This window comes from Tiliqua scincoides, chromosome 1 (genome assembly GCF_035046505.1).
Source record: "Tiliqua scincoides isolate rTilSci1 chromosome 1, rTilSci1.hap2, whole genome shotgun sequence".
In the NCBI taxonomy this organism is placed as follows: Eukaryota; Metazoa; Chordata; class Lepidosauria; order Squamata; family Scincidae; genus Tiliqua; species Tiliqua scincoides.
This window is the reverse complement of record NC_089821.1, coordinates 309443223-309467721: the sequence shown is the minus strand read 5'-3', so window position 1 is coordinate 309467721 and position 24499 is coordinate 309443223. Positions and strand designations below refer to the sequence as shown.

At 48.1% G+C, this 24499-nt stretch overlaps 2 protein-coding genes across 4 annotated transcripts in view; both read right to left on the bottom strand.

Annotated features, from left to right (window-relative positions):
- The window catches only part of FBXO34 (F-box protein 34), a 68874-nt gene extending 51202 nt beyond the window's left edge, over positions 1 to 17672 (bottom strand). For 2 of the 3 annotated variants that reach the window (XM_066629909.1, XM_066629915.1), the window contains exon 1: positions 17566 to 17672. The gene's annotated coding sequence lies outside the window, so the exon portion shown is untranslated. Of the gene's footprint in view, positions 1 to 16495; positions 16614 to 17565 lie in introns of all 3 variants that reach the window. The other variant, XM_066629923.1, reaches the window with a different exon arrangement.
- Positions 17673 to 22591: 4919 nt separating this feature from the next.
- On the bottom strand, positions 22592 to 24307 carry IMP3 (IMP U3 small nucleolar ribonucleoprotein 3). Its single transcript, XM_066629908.1, has one exon. The coding sequence runs from the start codon at positions 24134 to 24136 to the stop codon at positions 23579 to 23581; it is 558 nt and encodes a 185-aa protein (XP_066486005.1). The 5' UTR covers positions 24137 to 24307; the 3' UTR covers positions 22592 to 23578.
- Between the last annotated feature and the right edge of the window lie 192 nt (positions 24308 to 24499).

Below are 24499 nucleotides of genomic sequence, written 5' to 3'. Positions count from 1 at the left end.
AAGGTGCCCCAGCCCCGTAATCATCTTAGTCGCTCTCTTTTGCACCTTTTCCATTTCCACTATGTCTTTTTTGAGATGCGGCGACCAGAACTGGACACAATACTCCAGGTGTGGCCTTACCATCGATTTGTACAACGGCATTATAATACTAGCCGTTTTGTTCTCAATACCCTTCCTAATGATCCCAAGCATAGAATTGGCCTTCTTCACTGCCGCCGCACATTGGGTCGACACTTTCATCGACCTGTCCACCACCACCCCAAGATCTCTCTCCTGATCTGTCACAGACAGCTCAGAACCCATCAGCCTATATCTAAAGTTTTGATTTTTTGCCCCAATGTGCATGACTTTACATTTACTGACATTGAAGCGCATCTTACACTTTCCTCTATATTCAGACTTGTCACCTGCATGGGGTGCTGGGGACGCTGCCCCAAGCATGCAGCTGCAGCTACTGGCAAGCCAGTAAGAGTGCTTAGGAGTGTGTTTGGTTTTCCGTATTACTGTATCTACCTGCTGCTGTCACATGGATGGGTAGACCAGGGCTCAGAAGACTTTTCCAGCTGTCTCCACCCTCCTCCATCCTGTTTTGCCCCTCCCTGCTCCCATTCTGCTTGCCCATCACCACCCTCCCCTGCTCTGTTTCACACCTCCCCCTTTGCAAAGGGGCCCCAAAGAAACTTTGTACCCCCTGATAAAATTCTTCTCAGAGGTCCTGCCTCCCAGTCTCCAATGTTCTAGCTCAGCACTCTCTTCCTCTCCACTTTTCCTCAGGGAGTGGAAGGGGAAGCAGGAGCATTGAAGGTAAGTAGGCAGAAAGAGACGGGCAACCCTCATCTGCTGCCTGAGACAACATTTCAATTGGTTTTGCAGATGGGCAGCCCCTGGTTTCAGCAATAAAACACCAGTGGCCTGATCCAGCACTTATGGAATGCATGATCCAACACACAAGCACTTATAGAATGCATGAACTATCACTATGTCAGCTTAGACATAGACATAGTCAGCTTAGACAAGTGTCCTACTTGTAAGAGCAAAAATATGAAGTCAGAATACCTGAAATCTTCATGACTGAGCCTGAACCAAGTCAACCTTGTCCCATTGCTGCATTTTTGATCACCAACCTGGCCTTTAACAAGGCAAGCACAAGTCTGCACTTTGCAATGAACTGTTGCAATGAACAGCTGGTAGGGATTCAGCTCCAGTAGGACCTAAGGACATCACTTTTGCAGCTCAGGACAGCCCTTGCACTTGCCCCAAGTTCCTTGTTTTTAAAGTTGTCATGGCATAAATTGCGTTACACTCACTTTTCCCCATATTTACTTTAAGGAAAGGCACCAAGCTGAATGTTGCATTCAATACTTTCAACAATGATACTGACAGAAACAAAATGTTACACTCTAGTGGCCTGTCCAAGCACAAGAGTGTTCTTGCTGTACACAAACATTGCATCAAGTTCAAGGGAAGTCAGGAAGTTAGATGTTTCATACTTTATTGCCAGACTCTGAGAAGTCCCATTGTTCATTTTACAGAAGCTGCACTCTGCATCTCCTGGTCTTATGACAATGAACTCCATAAATCAATCACCCATCATGTGGAGAAGCATTTTCTTTGATCTGTTTGGAATCTAGACAGACACTTACTTTCAAGGGATGACCCTGTTCTCATGCTTAAAAGCAGTAGTGCATCAGTTAGTGTTCAAGCAATAAACTACCAGTGCAGATTTACCACAAGCACTCACATAAGGCATGAACAATTGCTATGATAAACTTATATAGTGACACAAGACCTTTCAGGAATAAAAGCATGAGGTGGAACTTCTGAAATGGTCACAAGCGAGCCTGAATGGCACACCAACAAGTCAACTCATCAGTTGAATTTTTAATTCACCAATCAGGCAAAGAAGGAAGGCCCATAGCCAGGGAGACAGACCAGGGACAGACTGCACTTGCTCCCGGTGTGGAAGGGATTGTCACTCCCGGATTGGCCTTTTCAGCCACACTAGACGCTGTGCCAGAACCACCTTCCAGAGTGCGATACCATAGTCTTTCAAGACTGAAGGTTGCCAATACAAAAAAAAATCCGGCTTCCATCAAGGCAAGCACAAGTCTGCATCCTAGTACTATCTTGAAATGAAATACAACCAAGAGAGTCTGAAACTGGCAGGAATTCAACTCCGCTATTACCCAAGTACATTATTTTTGCAGCTTGCAGCCCGTGCACTTGCTGAGCTTGTTGTTTTTGAAAGCCTCATGATCCACGTAGCATTACGCTCACTTTCCCCGGAACTTATCTGGTTCTAATCAGTCGAAATTTTCCTGTAGAGAGCTGGCATTTGATGTTATTTCAGAAGGTTAAGAACATAAGAGAACTAAAACAGATAGAAGCAAAAATAAGCATTAGTACAAGGGAAAAGGTGGGAGTAGAGAAACATGGCTAGGGTGAAGAGCTGGACGCAGAGACAAAAGGAGAAGGAAATAAAGGTTGATAAGATGGGACGCGGTATCTCCCTAACTCAGTACTTTTCGGTCTGTGCTCGGGGGACTCTTGTTATAAGCTTATTAGGGGTTTCCTAAGTAGAAGATCAGTAGTAGTGGATAAGATTTCCTGAAGAATAACTTGTCTTCTGCAGCCAAGCACACTCTTGAAATACACAGCCACACTTTGAAGATCAGGGAGTCAAAACAAATCTAGATCCAAAAACTGGCTCAGAGGGGCTGACTTAGCTCACAAAAACTGAACCTCCAAATCTGTAGGCTGCCTTCAATCTGAACCAGAACCAAACTCCTAAACACAAACAATGGTTATTAGTCCAAAATAAGCAATTAAGTAATCTGAAATTCTGTTTGCAATGGTAGTTTTAGTTTTCTAAAAAATGCTGTAAGTGCTGTAAGAAATGCTAAAATGCTGTAAAAAAATGACAGCTTTAGTTCTCTGCTTTTATTCAGTTCTATGTATTTTGTGCACAAAACACCTTTAAAAATGGAAAACAAACATTTAAGAAATATTTTCCTCCAAATTAGAGAGCTATCACGGTACTCATTTTTGAAACCTGTACTGCAAGGAAAGCAGCTGGATGCTATTCTGCTTGAAACCATTTAGCAAAGCCCACTGGAAACACCTGTGACACAAAACACACAAGTTACACGCATGGCACATACTACAGAAGGTTGATCCTTGGACACTGCGACACACAGCGCTGGGAAAATTCACACTGGCACACCACTCCAACCAAGTCATAGAGGAAATAATCTACTGCAAGCCCCGCTGAAATAAACAGGGGCTTGTGCAGCATAGTTGCCTGCAGGCATGTGGGCCATGGGTCAGATTTGCTTCCCTCTTTATTACACTTCTCTTTCACCTTCTTCCCTAGACTTCCTGGTAGGACTCAAGGAGTTCCATATGGGGTTTCCAGGCAGCCTCCCTTCTAGGCACTTGAGCTAGGAGGCTACATCACAGGCTGCAGGCCCTGGGGCCATCCCAGGAGCACTTGAGGTCTCTTTAGTTTGCTTCTTAGAAGTGCCATCTCTGGCATCAGGAAATCTTTTGCAAACTGTGGGTCAGTAGACAGAGGGTGGATGACAGAGGGACACAGGGACAGTGGAGGGGCAAAATCTCTCCAGGGTCCAGAAAATCCTAAGTACCCAGACGCCTCAAGAAACTGTAGGGCAACAACACAACCACCCACCCCCCACCTTGAATTGAAATAATGCTGTAAAAAAAGAAATTCAGTCCCTCTTTCATCCCTGTTCCAAACCTTGCCAGGTTCTATCCATCGCTCAGTTTCCAGACTTCCCCAGGCAGCAGTGCGCACAGAAAGGCAAACATGTTTAAACTACTGTGACCTCTGAACCCACAAATGGCTCACAAGGGGGTGAGATGCCTTCCAAAAACAAAAAAACACACACACATACCAAGATCAACTGTTGTCAAGGAAGGTGCAGATCTTCCGAGAGACAAATGGTGCCCCCTGTGGTTTTCACACCTAGGTTATAGTCTTGTTAGGCAAAAAGCCACCTTCAAAGTAGGCTCACTTCAAAGATTCAAAGTATCTGCTGGAAAAGCCACTTAAGATAACTGCCAAAGTTGTAAACAAGGGTGCTTTGTGTGCACACAGAGAAAGTTGCCATCGCTGGAGGGCATTTGGAAAAAGATACTTATTACTGAATTTATTGAGGGGTTTCTGCAGATTCATGTGGATGAAGGGGTCCTTCGTGCAACCTGATTCCTGAACGCTCAAAGATATTTAAAAAAAACCAATTCCAGCACTTTAAAGTGCGCACAGAAAAAAACAGGCATCCAGTGCCGCCGAAACAAATTTGCTTTCCTGTGTTCTGATCACTGAACCGCAACCAATATTCTGGCAGCTGCTTTTCCAAACAGAACACTGAAGCAATCCAAACTGGACTGACTTGTGTCTAAACCAGAGGTCTCTCTGGTCTGGTCTTTCAGGCCCATGGCCACTGGTGGCATGAACCGCCAGTCCATCCATGCAGCCCCCTGATGTGGGTTGTATCAGCAGCAAATTGCAGAGGGTCTGAGGGAGCAGTGGATTCGAGGGGTCTTTCACCCAGAGTCTGCCACTGACACCTCCCTCCCCCCTGCCACCAACGCAGGTCACAGTGACTTGCTTCCCACTCAAGCAAGAAGCAGGTCATTCCCTTCCTTACTGTGCTCCTTGCACGCTGCTGAGAAACTCAGAAGTGCAGGACTTGCAGGTTTCAGTGCAGTGAGCAAGGAACATGGTAGAGGTTTTGGGGTTTACCCCAGATGCACATTCCAGGTTGTGCTAGTCCTGGTGACATGGCTGGCGGATGCCACATGCAAAGACAACCTACATATGTAGAAATTCTCACATTAGAAAATCACTGTTAAGTTTAAACATTCAGACAAGTAAAATGGAACCAGGCACATAAACACCAAGGAAGGTATTTCATAATCTTAGGGCTACCACTAAGAAGGTCCTATCCCCAAGTCATCGCCCACTTCACCACAGGCAGAAGCATCTAGAGAAGGGCCTCCAAGAAGATCTCAATACCCAGACAGGTTTGTAAGGGAGGAAGCATCCTTCGTATACCTAGAATGGTTAAAGATTAAAACCAATCTTTGAATTTTGCCTAGAAGCAGACAGGCAACTAAGACTCAAGGGCACTCCTTTAGGATGAGGAGTGTGGAGTGTTGCTCTTCCCCTCACAAGACACTACCATGAAGACATGCAGCCACCTTGGTTCAAAAATCAGGAGGCCAAATTCTACTCTCATACTTATGTGAAAGTCACCAAGACTGAAGCATCCATCCAAATGCTACAGTGATGGGATCACTAAAGAACACAAGAACAGCCCCTCTGGATCAGGCTAAGGGCCCTTCTAGTCCAGCTTCCTGAATCTCACAGTGGCCCACCAAATGCCCCAGGGAGCACACAAGACAACAGACACAACCTGCGTCCTGGTGCCCTCCCCTGCATCTGGCAATCAAAGGCAGCCTGGCTCTAAAACCAAGAGCTTACACATACCTACTATGACTTCTATGACTACTATGACACGTACCTACTATGACCCATAATGAACTTCTCCTCCAGAAATTTGTCCAATCCCCTCTTAAAGGCAACCAGGCAAGATGCCATCAATACATCCTGTGGCAAGGAGTTCCACAAACTAATTACATGCTGGGTAAAGAAATATTTTCTTCTGTCTGTTCTAACTCTCCCAACACTCAGCTTTTGTGGATGTCCCCTGGTTCTAGTGTTATGCGAGAGGGAAAAGATTGTCTCTCTATCCAACCCCTGCATGATTTTGTATGTCTCAATCATGTCCCACCTCAGGCGCCTCTTTTCTGGCCTGAAGAGGCCCAAACGCTGTAGCCTTTCCTCATAGGGAAGGTGCCCCAGCCCCGTAATCATTTTGGTTGCTCTCTTTTGCACCTTTTCCATCTTCACTATATCCTTTTTGAGATGTGGCAACCAGAACTGGACAGAATACTCCAGGTGTGGCCTTACCATCAATTTGTAAAATGGCATGACAATATTAGCTGTCTTATTCTCAATGCCTTTCCTAATGATCCCAAGCATGGAATTAGCCCTCTTCACTGCTGCTGCACATTGGGTTGACACTTTCATTGAGCTGTCCACCAGCACCCCAAGATCTCTCTCCTGATCTGTCACAGATAGCTCAGAACCCATTAGCCTATGTGTGATATCACTGCTGGATGGTTCCTGCATGTGGTGTCTAGGCTGGGGCATGCAACAATAGGTTTCCTGGTTAAGGCCAGCTTATGTATCCAGAAGAGTCAACAAAAGTAGCAAAACATTTTCTGAACACCAGGCTGCAGAAGGAAAGAGTGGGAATCACAGTTGCATGCTTGAATGATCTCACAAGTAGAATGCCCTTCACACAGAAAGCTAGCAGCACCTCAGGCAGAAGGCAAAGGGTAGGTTTTCTCCCTGGCATGCTAGTACTGTAGTCCAACATGCCACCAAACACAGGAAGCTGAAAGACTTGACAAGCACCTGCATTGAGTTCTAGGTGTGAATCAAGGAAAATCCTTCTTGATTCACCAAGAAAGACCTACCAAGAAAGACTTTTTGGTACAAACAAAAAGGCATCCAGTCACAGAACATTCAAAACTGCAAAGTGGAAAAGCCACAGTGAAAAATTACACAGGTCTGCAAAAAAAAGTTTTTGGACAGCTGTTTTGGTTTTGTTGACTGATTCTTACGTTTTTTGGTGCACTGAATCCAAAAACGATAGCAGTTTTGTCCTGGGACGTCAGGTTTTCGAACAAACGGGTGGTCATCGTTTAAAAAAATCTCTTAACGCAAATATTTTATTTACATGAAAAATATTAACTCGTTTGCACATGTGACAACAAAATTAACACCACACTCAAGTAGATTGCTTGTGAAATCATCTTTTTTTAAATTCTAAACTTCTTTTTGAGCTTTTCCTCTTGTAGGTGGCTTCTGGAAGATCCCTATACAACATCCAGCAGTAGTCAGCCATCAACGTTACACTCCATCATTACACACCAAGAAAGACCTACCAAGAAAGACTTCTTGGTACAAACAAAAAGGCATCCAGTCACAGAACATTCAAAACTGCAAATGTTAATTAAGTGGAAAAGCCACAGTGAAAAATTATTCTTGGCACGTACAAAGGGATAACAGGGTTGAGTACCTGAACGAACTGCTTGGTATGTCCCAGACAGTGAATGCTCAAGCCTGGGGTTGTGCATGTAAAATAACTGCATATTCTTCCTTGGTTTATCCCGCCTCTACTTCTCTACCTCCATCACTCTCAAGGCCTGCCCACCCTTCTTCAGCTGTTTATTTATTTATTTAGAGATTCATACATTGCCTTTCCACTCTGCTTAAGGGTCCTCAAGGCGCTTACAACAATATTTCAATACAATAAAAACAGTACTAAAAACATTAACCTGCTTTACCCCTGCTAATTTGGTAAGAGTGCTTTTTCAAGTGGGTGCTCCATTTTTTAGCAGGGGGAGAGTAACTGCCCCACCTCACCCCAGCATTGTCCGTTCTGTGGCTGTCTGCTGGTATTCATTTGCATCTTTTTAGATTGTGAGCCCTTTTGGGACAGGGAGCCATTTAGTTATTTGATTTTTCTCTGTAAACCGCTTTGTGAACTTTTAGTTAAAAAGCGGTATATAAATACTTTTAATAATAATAATAATTAACACATTTAAAACCACAAAAACAACAAAACACAGTTGGATCACAGATTAAAAGATGTTTCATAAAAAAGTGCTAGCCCCCCCCCCCCCGATGTCAGCATTTAAAAGCTTCCCTAAATGAAAAGCTCTTGAGACCCCACCAAAAGGACTCCAAAGAGGGATTCCAGAGGGAGGGAATTCCACAGATGGGGTGCCACCACCGAGAAGGCCCTATTTCTTGCTGCCATCTCCCTCACCTCTATTGGCTATCCACCATGCATTGCTTTTAGATTGTGATCTTTGGGGCAGAGACACATTTTCTCCTTTGTACAGCATGAGGCATAGGGATGATAAAACAATGATAAAATCTTCAGGTTGGAAACGGTAGTCCTGGGCCTACAAAGCTCTCTGCAAATAGGAAAATATTTACACCAACATCCACCCAAGACTGAGTAGTCAGAATAGAGAAATGTTTCCCAGGGTCTCCATGAATGGTATAGGTACACCTGATGTTGTCACACTGCTGAAGCTTAATAAATGGAGGCCTCATCAGTGCCTGAAAGGAGAACCACTAGAAGCACCTCAGAAGGTGATCGAAACCTCTAAGGAAGAGTGTATATTACACTGATACTACACTAATATACACTCTTCCTTCTAGAGCAGAGGTGTCCAAAACTTTTTGGCAGGAGGGCCACATCATCTCTGACGCTGTGTTGGGGGCAGGGAAAAAAGAATTAATTTACATTTCAAGTTTGAATAAATTTACATAAATGAATATATTAGAGATGGAACTTATATGAATAAACGAAGGTCTTGCAATAGCTCAAGGCCTATAAAAGGCCTTGCACAAAGCAAGGCCGGCCTTTCCTTTGCTGCCGCTGCTGCATCACAGATGTGAAACAGCAAGCAGTGGAGGGAGACCTCTTCCCACAGCTCAGGTGGAGGTTGAACAGTTGGTCATCACACTGAGAGCAGTTGCATCAGGCTAGCACAGGCTCCAGCAGTCTCTGGAGGGCCAGAGCTCATTGGAGACTGGGGGCTCCCTGAGGGCCGGATTGGGAGTCCTCAAGAGCTGCAAGTGGCCCCAGGGCCAGGTTTTCTAGAAGTCTGGGTCACCTTCTGAGGTGCTTCCAGTGGTGGTTCTTTCAGGCACTGATGAGGCCGCCATATCTTTTAAAAAACCAGATTCTTTATCAATTCTCTTCTCTGCAAGCTTTAGAGTGACACTGAGCTCTTCAGTAGTCAGAATAGAGAAATGTTCCCCAGTGTCCCCCTGAATGGTATAGGTACACCTGATGCTGTCGCACCGCTGAAGCTTAGTATATGGATTCAATAAAAGTTGAATCTGGTTCAATAAAAGATAGCATCATACTTCTTGGCATGACAACTGATACAGCAGTGCAGGCTGTAATTCTATCCAAACTTACTTGGGAATGAGTCTCATAAAGCTCAATGGAGCCTACTTCTCAATAATCATCAGCACTGGATTGTGCTCTTCACCTCGCTTGCCAAAGAGCTATTTTTATAATATTGCAAAACTATAGCATTTACCATCAAAATGGAACAGAGAATTGTAGCTTCCCAAGGGAAAAAAATCAAGGTCAAAAAATATAGGTTATCAACTGGCTTTGAGAAATTTTCTCCTATTGCACTTGCTGGCATTTTGTGTACCCAGAAGCCAACCTGACCCACCAGATATAGAGGCACTATCATATGTACCGCTCAGATAATGCACACATCATAAGCATTCCGTAAAGGGCTGCTTTCTAATTTCCAACTTGTCCTTTGGATTCTGGGCTTTATCCTACATGTTCATAAGGCTCTCTTACACCAACCAGAGAACGGCTGTTATAGAAAGTGCCAACACTGGCTGCTGCAGTCTTGCAAAAACAAGAAGGATACCACAGAGAGAACATATACACTGGTGAAAAAGATTTTGCTTGGCTCCTATAAAAACCAAAATAAAAGTCATCCAACACTGGAAGAGTACTTCCTAAAAGCTGCAGGTGCTATCTGCTAAGAACTTTTAAATAATAACAAATAATCACCACCAATGCACAGCAAGTAGGTAGGCCAACAAAAGATACAGGACACAATATCTAGGCAAAAAAATGACATATCAGATTGAGACCAGAGATGGAAAAAGGAAATATTTTTCAGATGTAAAGAGACCCTTCTGCAATTTCTGGAATGTTTTATGTGGCAATTTGTATTGGCAACCTTCAGTCTCGAAAGACTATGGTATCGCGCTCTGAAAGGTGGTTCTGGCACAGCGTCTAGTGTGGCTGAAAAGGCCAATCCGGGAGTGACAATCCCTTCCACACCGGGAGCAAGTGCAGTCTGTCCCTGGTCTGTCTCCCTGGCTATGGGCCTTCCTTCTTTGCCTCTTAGCCTCAGACTGTTGGCAAAGTGTCTCTTCAAACTGGGAAAGGCCATGCTGCACAGCCTGCCTCCAAGCGGGCCGCTCAGAGGCCAGGGTTTCCCACTTGTTGAGGTCCATCCCTAAGGCCTTCAGATCCCTCTTGCAGATGTCCTTGTATCGCAGCTGTGGTCTACCTGTAGGGCGCTTTCCTTGCACGAGTTCTCCATAGAGGAGATCCTTTGGGATCCGGCCATCATCCATTCTCACGACATGACCAAGCCAACGCAGACGTCTCTGTTTCAGCAGTGAATACATGCTAGGGATTCCAGCACGTTCCAGGACTGTGTTGTTTGGAACTTTGTCCTGCCAGGTGATGCCGAGGATGCGTCGGAGGCAGCGCATGTGGAAAGCGCTCAGTTTCCTCTCCTGTTGTGAGCGAAGAGTCCATGACTCGCTGCAGTACAGAAGTGTACTCAGGACACAAGCTCTGTAGACCTGGATCTTGGTATGTTCCGTCAGCTTCTTGTTGGACCAGACTCTCTTTGTGAGTCTGGAAAACGTGGTAGCTGCTTTACCGATGCGCTTGTTTAGCTCGGTATCGAGAGAATGAGTGTCGGAGATCGTTGAGCCAAGGTACACAAAGTCATGGACAACCTCCAGTTCATGCTCAGAGATTGTAATGCAGGGAGGTGAGTCCACATCCTGAACCATGACCTGTGTTTTCTTCAGGCTGATTGTCAGTCCAAAATCTTGGCAGGCCTTGCTAAAACGATCCATGAGCTGCTGGAGATCTTTGGCAGAGTGGGTAGTGACAGCTGCATCGTCGGCAAAGAGGAAGTCACGCAGACATTTCAGCTGGACTTTGGATTTTGCTCTCAGTCTGGAGAGGTTGAAGAGCTTTCCGTCTGATCTGGTCCGGAGATAGATGCCTTCTGTTGCAGTTCCAAAGGCCTGCTTCAGCAGGACAGCGAAGAAAATCCCAAACAAGGTTGGTGCAAGAACACAACCCTGCTTCACTCCGCTTCGGATGTCAAAAGGGTCTGATGTGGAGCCATCGAAGACAACAGTGCCCTTCATGTCCTTGTGGAAAGATCTGATGATGCTGAGGAGCCTGGGTGGACATCCAATCTTGGGGAGAATCTTGAAGAGGCCGTCTCTGCTGACCAGGTCGAAAGCCTTTGTGAGATCTATGAAGGCTATAAAGAGTGGCTGTCGTTGTTCCCTGCATTTCTCCTGCAGTTGTCTAAGGGAGAATACCATATCAGTGGTGGACCTGTTGGCTCGGAATCCACACTGCGATTCTGGATAGACGCTCTCTGCAAGTACCTGGAGCCTCTTTAGTACAACTCAGGCAAACAGCTTTCCTACAACGCTAAGGAGAGAGATGCCGCGGTAGTTGTTGCAGTCACCCCTGTCACCTTTGTTCTTGTACAGCGTGATGATGTTTGCATCCCTCATGTCTTGAGGTACTCCACCTTCTCTCCAGCAGAGACAGAGGATTTCATGCAGCTCAGTGACGATGATCTCTTTGCAGCATTTTAGGACTTCAGCAGGGATGCTGTCTTTTCCAGGTGCCTTGCCAAAGGCAAGGGAGTCCAGGGCCACGTGAAGTTCTTCTAGGGTTGGTTCACTGTCAAGCTCTTCCAGCACAGGCAGGCACTCAATGTTGTTCAGTGCTTCTTCGGTGACTACATTTTCTCTGGAATATAGCTCAGAGTAGTGCTGCACCCAGCGTTCCATCTGCTGCGCCCGATCCTGGATCACCTCGCCTGTGGCAGACTTCAGAGGGGCAGTTTTCTTCTGTGTTGGACCTAGGGCCTGCTTGATACCATCATACATCCCCTTGATGTTGCCCGTGTCAGCTGCTATCTGTATCTCGGAACAGAGCTGGAGCCAGTAGTCGTTAGCACATCTCCTGGCAGTCTGTTGGACTTTGCTGCGAGCAGTTCGGAGGACCTGCAGGTTGCGCTCACTGGGACAGGCCTTGTATGCTGCTTGAGCTCTCCTCTTTTCCTCAATGACTGGTGTCAACTCCTCAGAGTGGGCTTCAAACCAGTCTGCCGCCTTGTTGGTCTTCTTGCCGAATATGGACAAGGCGGTGTTGTAAACGGTATTCTTGAAATGTTCCCATCTGTTGGATGCGTTTGCGTCGGCCGGGCCTGGAAGAGATTCCTCAAGGCAGTTTATACTCTCCAATATTGTATTCTTTCAATTAATTAAATTTTAGAAAATGTAAATAAAAATTGGATACTGCACTTTAAGCAATATGGACTGTCTTGCTTTTTAATATTTTCTAGAAATGAAAGAACTATGCAAAATGTAGAAGCAGGTGGGACACATAGGAGCTGTGCCAATTGTTCAACCCTGTATGGTTTTATTTCTGCTGCTTGCTTCAAAACCCAGCAAGAGCCACTGATAAACAAGAGAACCATGCAGCAGCCAGCAGAAGCCTGATGTGACACCAGCAGAGCGAGTGAATGAGGCTCTTTCAGCCCACAGTTCCCCAGAGAGCACCACTAGATGCTCCCTCCCTCCTTAGCACTCAGCATCCCGAACACACCCAACACACCCAGTCCCTGAAGCAAAAGATTAGCCATTTATGAACAAGGAAATGCACTGCAAAAAGTTTCATCAGCATCGGTTTCAAGGGCCAAAATTCATTGCTGGTGAAAGTCCAAAAGACCAGTGAAGTTTTAGACAGAAACAAGTGGATGTAAAACTGAAAAATGAAGAGTCAGTCAAGTGCTGGAAAAACTGATATGCAGTTTGAGAAGTGCTGCAATTTATTGTCTACCACCTGAAGGCTCTGTTCATATTCAGGGTTCAGCATTGGAACCAACATCTAGGCTTAGCCTTAGAAGGGTTTATTAACCCCCCTCATGATCTTGTACATGGTTATCAGTGGGCTCAGACGATGGTCTGATGTCGGTTCTACCACTGAAGTGAAGCAGATTCTGGATAGTTAATAACAGGGGACCACCTAAGTATTGCTCCAAGACCCTCTGAAGAATCGCATCAAAGCCACCACCATCCCTAAGTGCAAACAGTTGCTTTCAGACACGCAGCAAAGACAGCTCTATTCCCAAGAGCGGGGGTCTCTAAACTTTTTGGCCAGAGGGCCACATCAAATATCTGGCACAATGTCAAGGGCCGGTAATAAAATTTATATATAAAATTTAAATAAATACATCAGGATTTCTGCAAGCACCAACACACACCACAGAAATAATTTACACACTCAAATGGACACCCATTCCTCCACCTCCCTGGCCCTCAGAACACACTCTGGACAAGACCAGAGCATAGCTCTGGTTGTGTTTGGTTGAGTGGGCCAGAAGCTCTCAGTGAACCAGAGGTCGGCTGTGGGCCGGATAGAAACTTGCCGTGGGTCACATCTAGAGCTTTGACAGAATTTTGTGGTTAACTGGGACTTAAATGCCGCAGATGCCATTATTCTGTACAAAGGGTACAGTAAAGGGAACAAAAATAAATGCAATGGAGCACGGGGATCCCTGCTTACTAGGCAGGGTGCAAGAGGCTTGTCTAGAGTACAAGTTGATCATCCAGTCCATAGTGATGTGCCATAGGGATACCAGATAGGAGACAATAAAGGCTGATGGGGGAGAATCAAGTACCTCTTAAGGGCAAGATCCAACACATTCTATTGTTAAGATATAGCTTTCTAGTTGGAAGATCACTCTACCCAGAGGTACAGATTGGCTCATTAATAGGTAAAACAGTCTGAGGAAAACTGAAGTCTGAGTTTTCCAAGAAAACAAACAGCCACCCAGTAGCCGAGGGTGACCTTCTTCCATTTGACAATAAGAGACTCACGCTGGCAATCTGAAAGTGCCTTCCTCACACAACTCAAAACACACTCCAATGAAGCAGACATCACAAGCTGCTATCATTATCTCCACTGTTAGAGAAGGGGGGGGATAACATAAGTATATTTAACCTATATATAACCAAGCAATTAGTACAAACACAACACCAAGCCTTTAGAAAAGGAACATTTTAAAGGGAACACTAGCATGCTGCATATTTTATAAATATGATGCCATCTCATTCTGCGCACCCTGTTCTGCGCACACTATTCCAAGTGCTTTAAAGCATCATCAGTGAATTAAACATAAGAAACATAAGAACAGCCCCACTGGATCAGGCCATAGGCCCATCTAGTCCAGCTTCCTGTATCTCACAGCGGCCCACCAAATGCCCCAGGGAGCACACCAGATAACAAGAGACCTGCAAGGCCTCCTGGGAATTGTAGTTAAGAACATAAGAACAGCCCCACTAGATCAGGCCATAGGCCCATCTAGTCCAGCTTCCTGTATCTCACAGCGGCCCACCAAATGCCCCAGGGAGCACACCACATAACAAGAGACCTACATCCTGGTGCTCTCCCCTGCATCTGGCATTCTGATGTAGCCCATTTCTAAAATCAGGAGGTTGCACATACACATCATGTCTTATAACCCATAATGGATTTTTCCTTCATAAACTTGTCCAATCCCCTTTTAAAGGCATCCAGACGAGATGCCGTCACCACATCCTACAGCAAGGAGTTCCACAGACCGACCACACGCTGAGTAAAGAAATATTTTATTTTGTCTGTCCTAACCCTCCCAACACTCAATTTTAGTGGATGCCCCCTGGTTCTGGTGTTATGTGGTCACTGTGCATCTGACAACACTGTCCAATCCAGTTTCACAAAACCCTCTTTATGTAACTGTTACACAACACCACCACAGAGGAAAAAGAGGGAGAAAGCACAAAAGCAGAAATAAGAAGATTCATGGCACCTTTAAAAAATGGACAACACTGTAATGAACTATATTTATGCAAAAACAATATATTTGTTGTGTATGCAAAAACAATGGTCATTAAGATACTGTAAGACCCGTTTGCATGGTGCAGCACTGAAGGTGGGCAGTTTAATGTTATGGATCAGTGGTGTAGCTAGAGGGGGTGCAAAGCACTAAGTCTTGCAGGGAGCCTCACTGCATCGTGCAAGGGGCTCCTCACACTCCCCTTCAGAAGCTGTGCTTCTGTTTTGCTCTCTCCTGGAATGGTTCCAAAGGGGAGGGGCCCTTGCATGCTGAGGTGAGGCTCCCTGCAAGACCTAGTGCTTTGCACCCCCTCTAGCTATGCCACTGAAAAGGACACATGTTTTGTATGCTACAGTAAGAGCATGTCCACAGAACTGAGCAGTAAACCATTTCCTAGATAGTACACCCTTCAAGTTGAAGGGGGTGAGGTGTGTATTTTATGTATTTAATGAATTTGAACTCCGCCTTTCTCCCAGTACAGGCCATCAATGCAGTTTATAGATTGAAAAACACAATAAAACAACAACATTAAAATTTTAAAAAGGTACCCTACGGATTGCATAGCATTAAACAATTAAAATTACATTCACTTTAAAAAAAAACACACCAGTCCATCACATCAGCCATCCAATGCCATCCTGAACAGAAAGGTCTTAAGGCTATTTCATACTGTTGAATGCTCCCCCATTAAAGAAAGCTAACATGTCAGGAAAATGGGTTCCGAGTAACCTTCTCAGAGATATATTAGTTTTCTATGTGCAAGGAAGGTTTGTTTTCTTTTTCTTTCTCTCTGGCAATGCAAACTGTAAACATGCCCTCATGTTAACACAGGGTGCTTCCACACTTCTCAGATATTGTCATTACTTGCTCATTAATCAATTCATAAAAGGCTAGGCATTTGCTGCTAGCACAGGCAGCAACAATGGTGTAAGAGCCCTTATGAAGGTAGCAGAGAGGGCAGCCAAGATTCCCCAAGTTGCTAAGACTGGCAAGAGCTCTGGTTAAGGAAAAGACTACAGTCAGTTTCCAGAACAGCATTGACCAGGACTGGAAGTGCTGTTCACAAGTAACAGAACTCCTGAGCAAAAGAAGTGGAGGAGGCCATTTGCATGCAGAGATGCAGGTGAAATTTCCCCAGCATGGCCTACTTTTATTATACAGAGGACAGCTATTTTATACAGTGCACAATTAGCTCTGAAGCAAGTTAATGCTTATATAACATGAACAATATACATCTCGAAGCACACATACACACTTGCAGGAGACTGCACATATGGGAGAGAGCATTCCCCTTTATCCTGCTGAATGTAAAACCTGACTGTCACTGAACATTATGTACCTGCCACAAGACACTTCTTGTCCAAAACATGCATCAATGGACACCTAATTTACACTACTGTAGAAATGGAACAGCTTGATCAGAGCCAAGAAATTCTTGTCACAAATTCTCTGGAGTTCGTAGCCCAGATGCACCTTGAACCAAGATACAGGGGACCCAACATGGTCTGAAAGTACAGTCCATGCCCAAATTTTCAGATTAGACACACACACGGCATGTGAAAACCATCCATAGGGGTAAAGATGCCCTTGTTCCTATGCAGTCTACTTCACTGCATCCATAGATAGCACTCACATTTACATGCACTTTTGACCTTCTGCCTGCATAGGAGTGCATTCGACATTACAAACTTGGGGTGTTGGAAGCCGCCCTAAAGATGTTGTTGGCCAATGCTGGGGTCCCTAAGGAAGCCCTAAGGAACAAGCAAGGAAACAGAAAATCACTCAAGGGGCACAGAAAAGGGGAACTGAAAGACTCTGGAACCCCAAAAGAAGTGAGCGGGGGGGGAGAGAAAACAGTTTCTGGTCTGGCCTAATCTTGACCATCATGGGAGAGCTTCGTTTGGGAGCCACATCAGCTCTGGAAGGGCAAGGAATGCCCTCAAAGCCTAGACACTAGATCAGCCTCTCCGCCCCCCCCCCAGGATCCCACTCCCCACATTTACCAGGAAGCCCCAATCTGGAGCACCTCTTCAAAAGTAAACCCCAAGACTGTGTGTGGCAGTGGGCAGGGACGTGTGGTGGGTGGGGAGGCAGGTGAGGCAGAGCCTCCCCACCACAGTCCTCGAAAAGTGCGCCGATCCAAGCGCTCTGTCAAGTGCAGGGACCTGTGATGGGGGGGGAGGCAGGTGAAGCAGAGCCTCCCCACAGGAGTCCTTCCAAAAGTGCCGCCGCTGTGTGAGGCGCCCAAGCACTCCGTCAAGTGCAGAGATGTGGGGTGGGAGAGAGGGCAGGTGAGGCAGAGCCTCCCCACCGGTGTCCTCTGAAAAGCGCCACCGCCATGTGAGGCACCCAAGCGCCGGTGGGGAGGCTCTGCCTCACCTGCCCTCCCCCCCACCGCACGTCCCTGGTGGGGGGGCAGCCCCCACCCAAAGTGGCCCGGCTCCTGACCCCAAAGCTTCCGCTGAAGCCAGAGGCCCCCACCGCTGGCCCTGCCAGGAAAGGATGCCGGGGTCCTCCTTGTATGGGGCTGGGGCTGCACCCACCCCCCAAGCCCTGTGCCCCCCAGGCAGCGTCCACGGGAGGGGGAGACCCTCCTCCGCCCTCCGGGCAGGCCAGCCCCGCTCTGGCCGGGCGGGGGGCTTCTCGCGCGCCCCCTCCCGGCGGGGGAGGCTCCCCGCCCGCGCGGCCCGCCTGCGGCCTTACCTGGCGGGGGGCGCGCGCCGGGCCTCCTCCGCGGCTCCTTCTTCCTCCTCCGCTCCGCGCCGCGCCGCCTTCCTCGCTCGCTCCCAGCGCGGCGGGCGGGAGGAGCCGCGGCCGGGCCTCCCCCTCGCCAATCCGGGCCCGGGGCGGAGCCGCGGCCGAGGAGGGGCTCTGGCCGGCCGGCCGGCCCCGCGCAGAGGCGCCTCCGCCCCCCGGCCGTGCCAGGGACGGGCCTCCCGGCCGCCGCCTCCCCCTCCTGCGGCTGCGGGGCTTCCAGGCTGGGCGCCAAGCACGGCCCGACCCGCCGGCCTCCCCCGCCCGGGCCTGGGGGGGCTCCCGCGCTCTGCCGGGGAGGCAGCAGGAAGCTGCTCCGGAGTCCGGCCCTGCTGTGCCCCAGCCAGCCTCGGAGAGGGGGTCCTCAGGGGGTACGAAGCCTCCCCAGGAAGGGGCTGGCGGCGGCAGCCAACAAAGCCCTTGGAGCCCAGCCTGCCTGCGTCCCCACGCAGAGCCCAGCTCTCTCCCCAGCAGCCTGTGGAACTCCCTGCCCCTGGACCTGCCCTGAAGGCCTGGTGCCTTGAAGAGGGGACTGCACAGACTGATGGAGGAAAAGCCTTCCTCAGAGGGGAGGGTCATCTGTCAGGGGGTGCAAAGTTCCTTCTGGGCCCCTTTCCTAAGGGGGAGGGTGGTGATGGGGGGGCAGAACAGGGCAGGGGGAGGCTGGCAACAGCAGCCAGAAAAGCCTTTGGAGCCCAGGTCTACCACCTTCCTCATGTCATGTCACTAGCCTTTGGAACTCCTTGCCACCGGACCACTCCCTGAAGGCCTGGATGCCTTGAAAAGGGGATGGGAAAAGTCCATCATCACAGGCGACAAGCTGCGATGGGTACGTGCAACCACCTTGTTCTAGGAGGCTGCTTCAGAATACCAACTAAGGGAGGGCACCACAATGCAATGTTTTGTGTGCTCTTTGAGGCATCTGGTGGGCCACTGTGATATGCAGGAAGCTGGATTAGATGGGCCTTAGGCCTGATCCAGCAGGGCTTTTCTGATGCTCTTATGTCTCTGCCCCTGCAGCAGCATCAACAGCTAGATACAGTTACAATATATGGAAAATCATACACATGCCCAATCCTATCCAACGTTCCAGCACTGGTGCAGCTGTAATGCAACCCCGAGGTAAGGGAACAAATGTTCCCATACCTTGAGGAGGCCTCTGTGACTGCAGTGCATGCCCCATTGGCACAGCTGCACCTACATTGGAAAATTGGATAGGATTTACAGCCCAATCCTATCCACACTTTCCTGGGAGTAGGCCCCATTGACTTTAATGAGACTTCTGAGTAGACATGTCTAGGATTGGGCTGCCAGTCTCTCTAAAATCTTTGGAATATAGAAAATCATTGGAGGAAATTAGCATCATCATATTTAGGCTCACATTAAAATGAGATGTGTCCTGTGTGGACCAAAACATCCTTTTGTAGTCCCACAGCTATGTCCCTGAGCTCCTATATGCTCCTTCATGGTCAGAAGATCCACAAGCCAAAGAGCTACTGTAGTCAGCCAGTTTCCTCCCAGATTGGACATTGTGCGAAAGAGTGTCATGTATGCATTCCTAGGCCCAGCAGATAGCTTGCAGCAGCAGCAGCAGCCACCACACACCAGCATCCCTCAGTCAGCAAGTTTGGGTGAGATCAGAAAATATAAGATCCCAGGAAATTTCTAGGTCCTCTATTTGACCCTGGGCCAGAGAACAAATTACCCCCTTTATCCACCTCCCATGGACCCTGTCCCCAGCCATTCAGCTTCTCTCTGCAATGCAGCCTCTACTAGACAGGAGGGGAAAAAACTGGGGGAGGAGGGGAGCAGCCCTCCCTTATCAGGGTTCAGGATAACCAAGTAATGGAGAGATGAGCCAAACTACTGTAGTTTTTAGGTGGCCAGCAGATTATTTCATGGTTGCCTTGATCATGGGTGTTAATTGGTGCATCCAACCTTATCAGATTGCTACTTAAGAACAGCCCCACTGGATCAGGCCATAGGCCCATCTAGTCCAGATTCCTGTATCTCACAGTGGCCCACCAAATGCCTCAGGGAGCACACCAGGCAAGAGACGTGCATCCTGGTGCATCTGGACTTGCATCTGGCATTCTGAGGTAGCCCATTTCTAAAATCAGGAGGTTGCACATACACATCATGGCTTGTAACCCATAATGGATTTTTCCTCCAGAAACTTGTCCAATCCCCTTTTAAAGGCATCCAGGCCATATGCCATCACCACATCCTGCTGCAAGGAGTTCCACAGACCGACCACACACTGAGCAAAGAAATATTTTCTTTTGTCTGTCCTAACCCTCCCAACACTCAATTTTAGTGGATGTCCCCTGGTTCTGGTGTTGCGTGAGAGTGTAAAGAGCATCTCTCTATCCACTTTATCCATCCCCTGCATAATTTTGTATATCTCAATCATGTCCCCCCTCAGGCATCTGTTTTCTAGGCTGAAGAGGCCCAAACGTCGTAGCCTTTCCTCATAAGGAAGGTGCCCCAACCCAGTAATCATCTTAGTCGCTCTCTTTTGCACCTTTTCCATTTCCACTATGTCCTTTTTGAGATGCGGCGACCAGAACTGGACACAATACTCCAGGTGTGGCCTTACCATCGATTTGTACAACAGCATTATATTTGCCGTTTTGTTCTCAATACCTCTCCCAACTTGGGCAGCTGCTTGCCACCATGCATTGTGAAGGATACAGCAGAAAACTGCTAGGGTGGATGAAAAAGTCTATCAAGTTCAGCATTCTCTTTCCAGCAGTGGCCAGCCGCTTCTGAGAAAGCAGGACGTGAAGTGTCTCCATAGTTTGTCTCCAGGATCTAGGATTCAGACCTATACATGGACGGAGATTCCATTTAGCCCTCATGGCTAATGACTAGGTGAACATATTCATGCCTCTCTAATAGCACAGTCCTAGGTATGCTTAGTACAGAATTCTCATTGACTTCAATGGGATTTACTAAATGACATACCCCAAAAAAGGTTAGCCTTTTGGCCCAAGATCTGTCGTATCTGCCAGTTTCACTTGCTTGGGGCTGTGCTGTAGCAATGGTAGAGCAACCAGGGACCCAAAAAAGGCTCTGTTTATGGTTAAGAAATCTTCAACAGCCTGCCTGGGAAAGACCCTTGCTCTGGGAACATGGAGAGCTGTTACACATCAGAGAAGTAAACAGATGAACAAAGGATCTAAATGGGTGGAGGCATGTTCACATTCATACTAAGCTCTGCTGCCTGTGAGTCTTATTTGCCTCCTCATCAGTTTGTTTTATTTAAAAAATTTATACCCTGAACCCTTCCCTTGCCAAAGCAAATGCCCAAGGGAGCTTACAAAGTGTTCACAAATTACAACCCCACAACAAAACTCTCAGGCCATTGTGGGGTAAAGTACTGTAGGTGTACAAAAGGATCAGGAGTCACTGTGGGACACCTAAAAGAGAAATCGCTGCTACTGCATGCCAGCTCTCAGCTAGGCAAAGTCCATTCAAAACCTTCAGAGGTTTACACAGGTGAAATGTAAGCATAGTTAGAGAAGGTTGAACAACTCACATGGTTTTGTGGCCACAACAGAAGGAGGCATTCTAGCCTAAACTCTCTATACTTGAAATGCAGAAAGGATTGCATCACCTCCAATGTTGCTGCAGTGTCAGTGGAAGCCACCCTCATGGATGCAAATAGTTGTGTGGCTGACGCATAAGTGACTCACAGTGCCAGCTGCAGTCATATTTAAAGCCCTTTCAGAAACATTGTTTTACCATCCAAAGGAACAACCTACAGGATGCCAGCATATGAGGAAAAAAGCAATTGAACCTCTGCAGCTTTGCAGGCTTTAACAAGCTATATGAACAAGTACTTCATCTGTTGATTTCTGTCTGGTCAGCATTAAGTCGCCTCCACTCTGCAAGGAGGGGGAAGAGAGAAAGAACAAACAAGGCCCTTTCCCTTGCTCTGCCTGACACAACCATCCAGCCCCTCCCCTTCAAGGGGACACAGAGACAGACATCACGGCAGCAAATCACTCTGCTTTCTCCTCACCAATTCACTCTCATTCGCCTTTCCTCCCTCACGTCTTTCTTTAGATTGAAAGCTGGGACACAGATGTTGTTTCTAATTTTTGTACACCATCTATAAAATGTAGGTGCTTTATAAATCACCGCCACCTGCTAAGGTCAGCCTCTTGTCTATAAACAGGATGGAACTAGAGTTGTAGTCAGCTAAACTTCAATGTGCTGTATAAGTGCAACTTTAGTTTATGAATAAGTTTTCTGAGCATTCTTCATTAGACTCACAAGCCAAAGTGTTTGAAAGGCATCTTAAAAGCTAACTTTTTGTGTTCTAGAGTCCACTTCAGATACCTGACAAAGTGGACTCCACAAAAGCTCCTGCCACAATAGATGTGTTAGTTGTTAAAGTGCCTTAAGTTTCATTTTAGTTCTACTGCAATGCTCTAAAATTCATTATATACAGAAAAGCTATGTAGTCCTTTTCACCGCATTCAGATACAAAAAATGCAGCTGGATGCTAAATTTTTTAAAGTTGTTACAGACAGCTGTGATTTATTCTTATCGCCCTCTCCTATGCATGCTTGCTTATGCCCTGCTACGCTAAGTAGACTTCACTGACAAGTAAGTTGTGCACAGAATTGCAGCCTTAACATCCAAACACAAGACACATTGAGTTGTAACTGAAATAAAATTGAAATCAATGTGATAAACTATGTAATATTAATTGCAATGGAACTTAAGAATCTCAGCTTTCTGAGGACACAACCCATTAACAGTCATTTACGGGTGTTACCCCCTGCTGGCCAGTGTTCCAATTACAAACTATTAGTTCTTCCCTTAACAATTAAACACGAGGAATTACTGTACCATAGAAATTTTTTGCTGAGACAAGCAAAAGTAGACTTTTAAAAATAAAAATGAGTTGCCGGAGTTGGCAGCCACCCTAGTCCTTAATCAGAAATGAATGACACAGGGCCTGTTGTAATTGAAGCTTAAGAAGAAGCAGAGAATTGGGGTCTGCCTTTATTAATTACTATTTTGAGCAACCCAGTGCTTTATTTAACTTTATGTAGCCCTGGAAGAAGAGCTGGAAGCTCTGAGAGGGCTTCTTCTTCTGGAAGAAGTCTATGGCAGACACTGAAAACAGGTAACCAGGAACCTTTCCATACAGCATTTCTCCAGACAACATTCTAGCAGTTCTTTTCTCCAGGTCTGCTCAGAAAACATTTGTCAGTCGCCACACAGGGGAACAAAGTGATGACCATGAGCATTTTTTTAAGTTCCTGACTGGACTTTGGGTTCTGTTTCTTCCTCCAAAAAGAAAAGCTGCCATTGCAGGGTGTCTTTTGCCCTGGAAAGCAGGATGCAGCGGTCACACCGCTCTTCGCTGATCCTTCCATGTCCCAGCAGCTTTTGGGACAAAGTGACAACCGCACACTTTTTATGTTCCTGGTGGGAATTTGGCTTTCCTCCTTCACAAAGCTTCCATCGCAGGCTCCTTTTGCCCTGGGAGGCAACCGCTCTCCGTCGACCTTCCAGTCCCTCCAGCTTCTGGACAGTGGTCAAGCCCAGCTGGGCAGGCGAGTGGCGACCCAAGTTGGAGTGGCAGTGCCTCCTGCTGCAAGGCTCTGGTGACGAGGCTGGCTGGGGCCAGAGGAGATGATGTGGGCTGAGGGTCTCAGGCGATCTGTGGTGAGTCTGTTAGGGGGTTTGATGTCCATGAGGAGGCAGGTGAGACAGAGCTTGGGGCCCTTCGAAAAGCACCTCCGACGCCATGTGAGACATTCAAGCACACTCAACCCACGTGCATTGCTGAGTGGGGGCCACGTTGCGCGTGGGTTGAGTGTGCCCGAGTGCCTCAAATGGCGGCGAAGGTGCTTTTTGAAGGGCCCCACTGGGGAGGCTCTGCCTCCCCCCACACCGTCCAGGGGAGGCTCTGCCTCTCCCCACACTGCCAGCCGGGCCTTCAGCAGGCGATGTCGAAGTCGTCGCGCTCCTGGCCATAGTCGAGGACGTGCCTGCGCAGGCGGGAGGCGGGCGCCCAGGTGACGAAGTCCTCGAGGGCGCGGCTGACCAGGAAGGCGGGGTCGGTGACGACCTGCGGCCCGACGCGCACGTGGCCCTGCTCGACGAAGGCCACGGCGGCCTGCATGTTGGGCGCCATGCGCAGCCGGAGCAGCACGGAGGGCAGGCGGCGGCGGCAGAAGGACGAGGCCGACACGCGCTCGCACTGCTCCAGCGAGGCCCGCGAGGGCACCAGGCCCAGCGCGTACAGCTTCCCCAGCAGGGCGGCGCTGCAGCGCGCGCGGAAGGCGGCCGAGGCCGGGGCCGGGCCCAGGTCCCGCAGGCGGCGCGCCAGCTCCCGCACGGCGCGGCTGAGCTGGTTGTAGCGCGTGTAGTCCTCGCGCCGCGGCAGGCGGAAGCGCCGCAGCACCCGCAGCTCGGCCAGGCTCCCCGCCTCCCAGCTCACCAGCGACAGCTTCTTCAGCAGCTTCGCCTCGTGGAACTTCAGCTTGCGCACCATCTCGGCGCCGGGAGGAGCAGGCCGCGCACAGGGTCAGTCACCAGGCGACGGCGCGGGGACCAGAATTCCGCCCGTCACCAGGCGACGGCGCAGGCGCTTCCGGTGCTATCTGCGCGCGCAACGCCTCCTGGACCACATCCTCGCTCGTTACCCTGCGACCGTGCCGTCACTTCCGGCAACATCTGCGCGCGCAACAGCGCCCGTCCCACACTTCCGCCCATTACCTGGCGCCGGCGACTTCCACATCCGCCCGTCACCTGGCGACCACGCCGTCACTTCCGGCAGCATCTGCGCGCGCAACGCCCCTTGGACGAGGCTTCCGTCCGTTACCTGGCGACGGCGCCGTCGCTTCCTGCGCTAGTC

What these genes read in the sequence shown, in the direction of transcription:
- IMP3 (XM_066629908.1), bottom strand. Translation starts at nt 24,136, where the DNA reads ATGGTGCGCAAGCTGAAGTTCCACGAGGCGAAGCTGCTGAAGAAGCTG.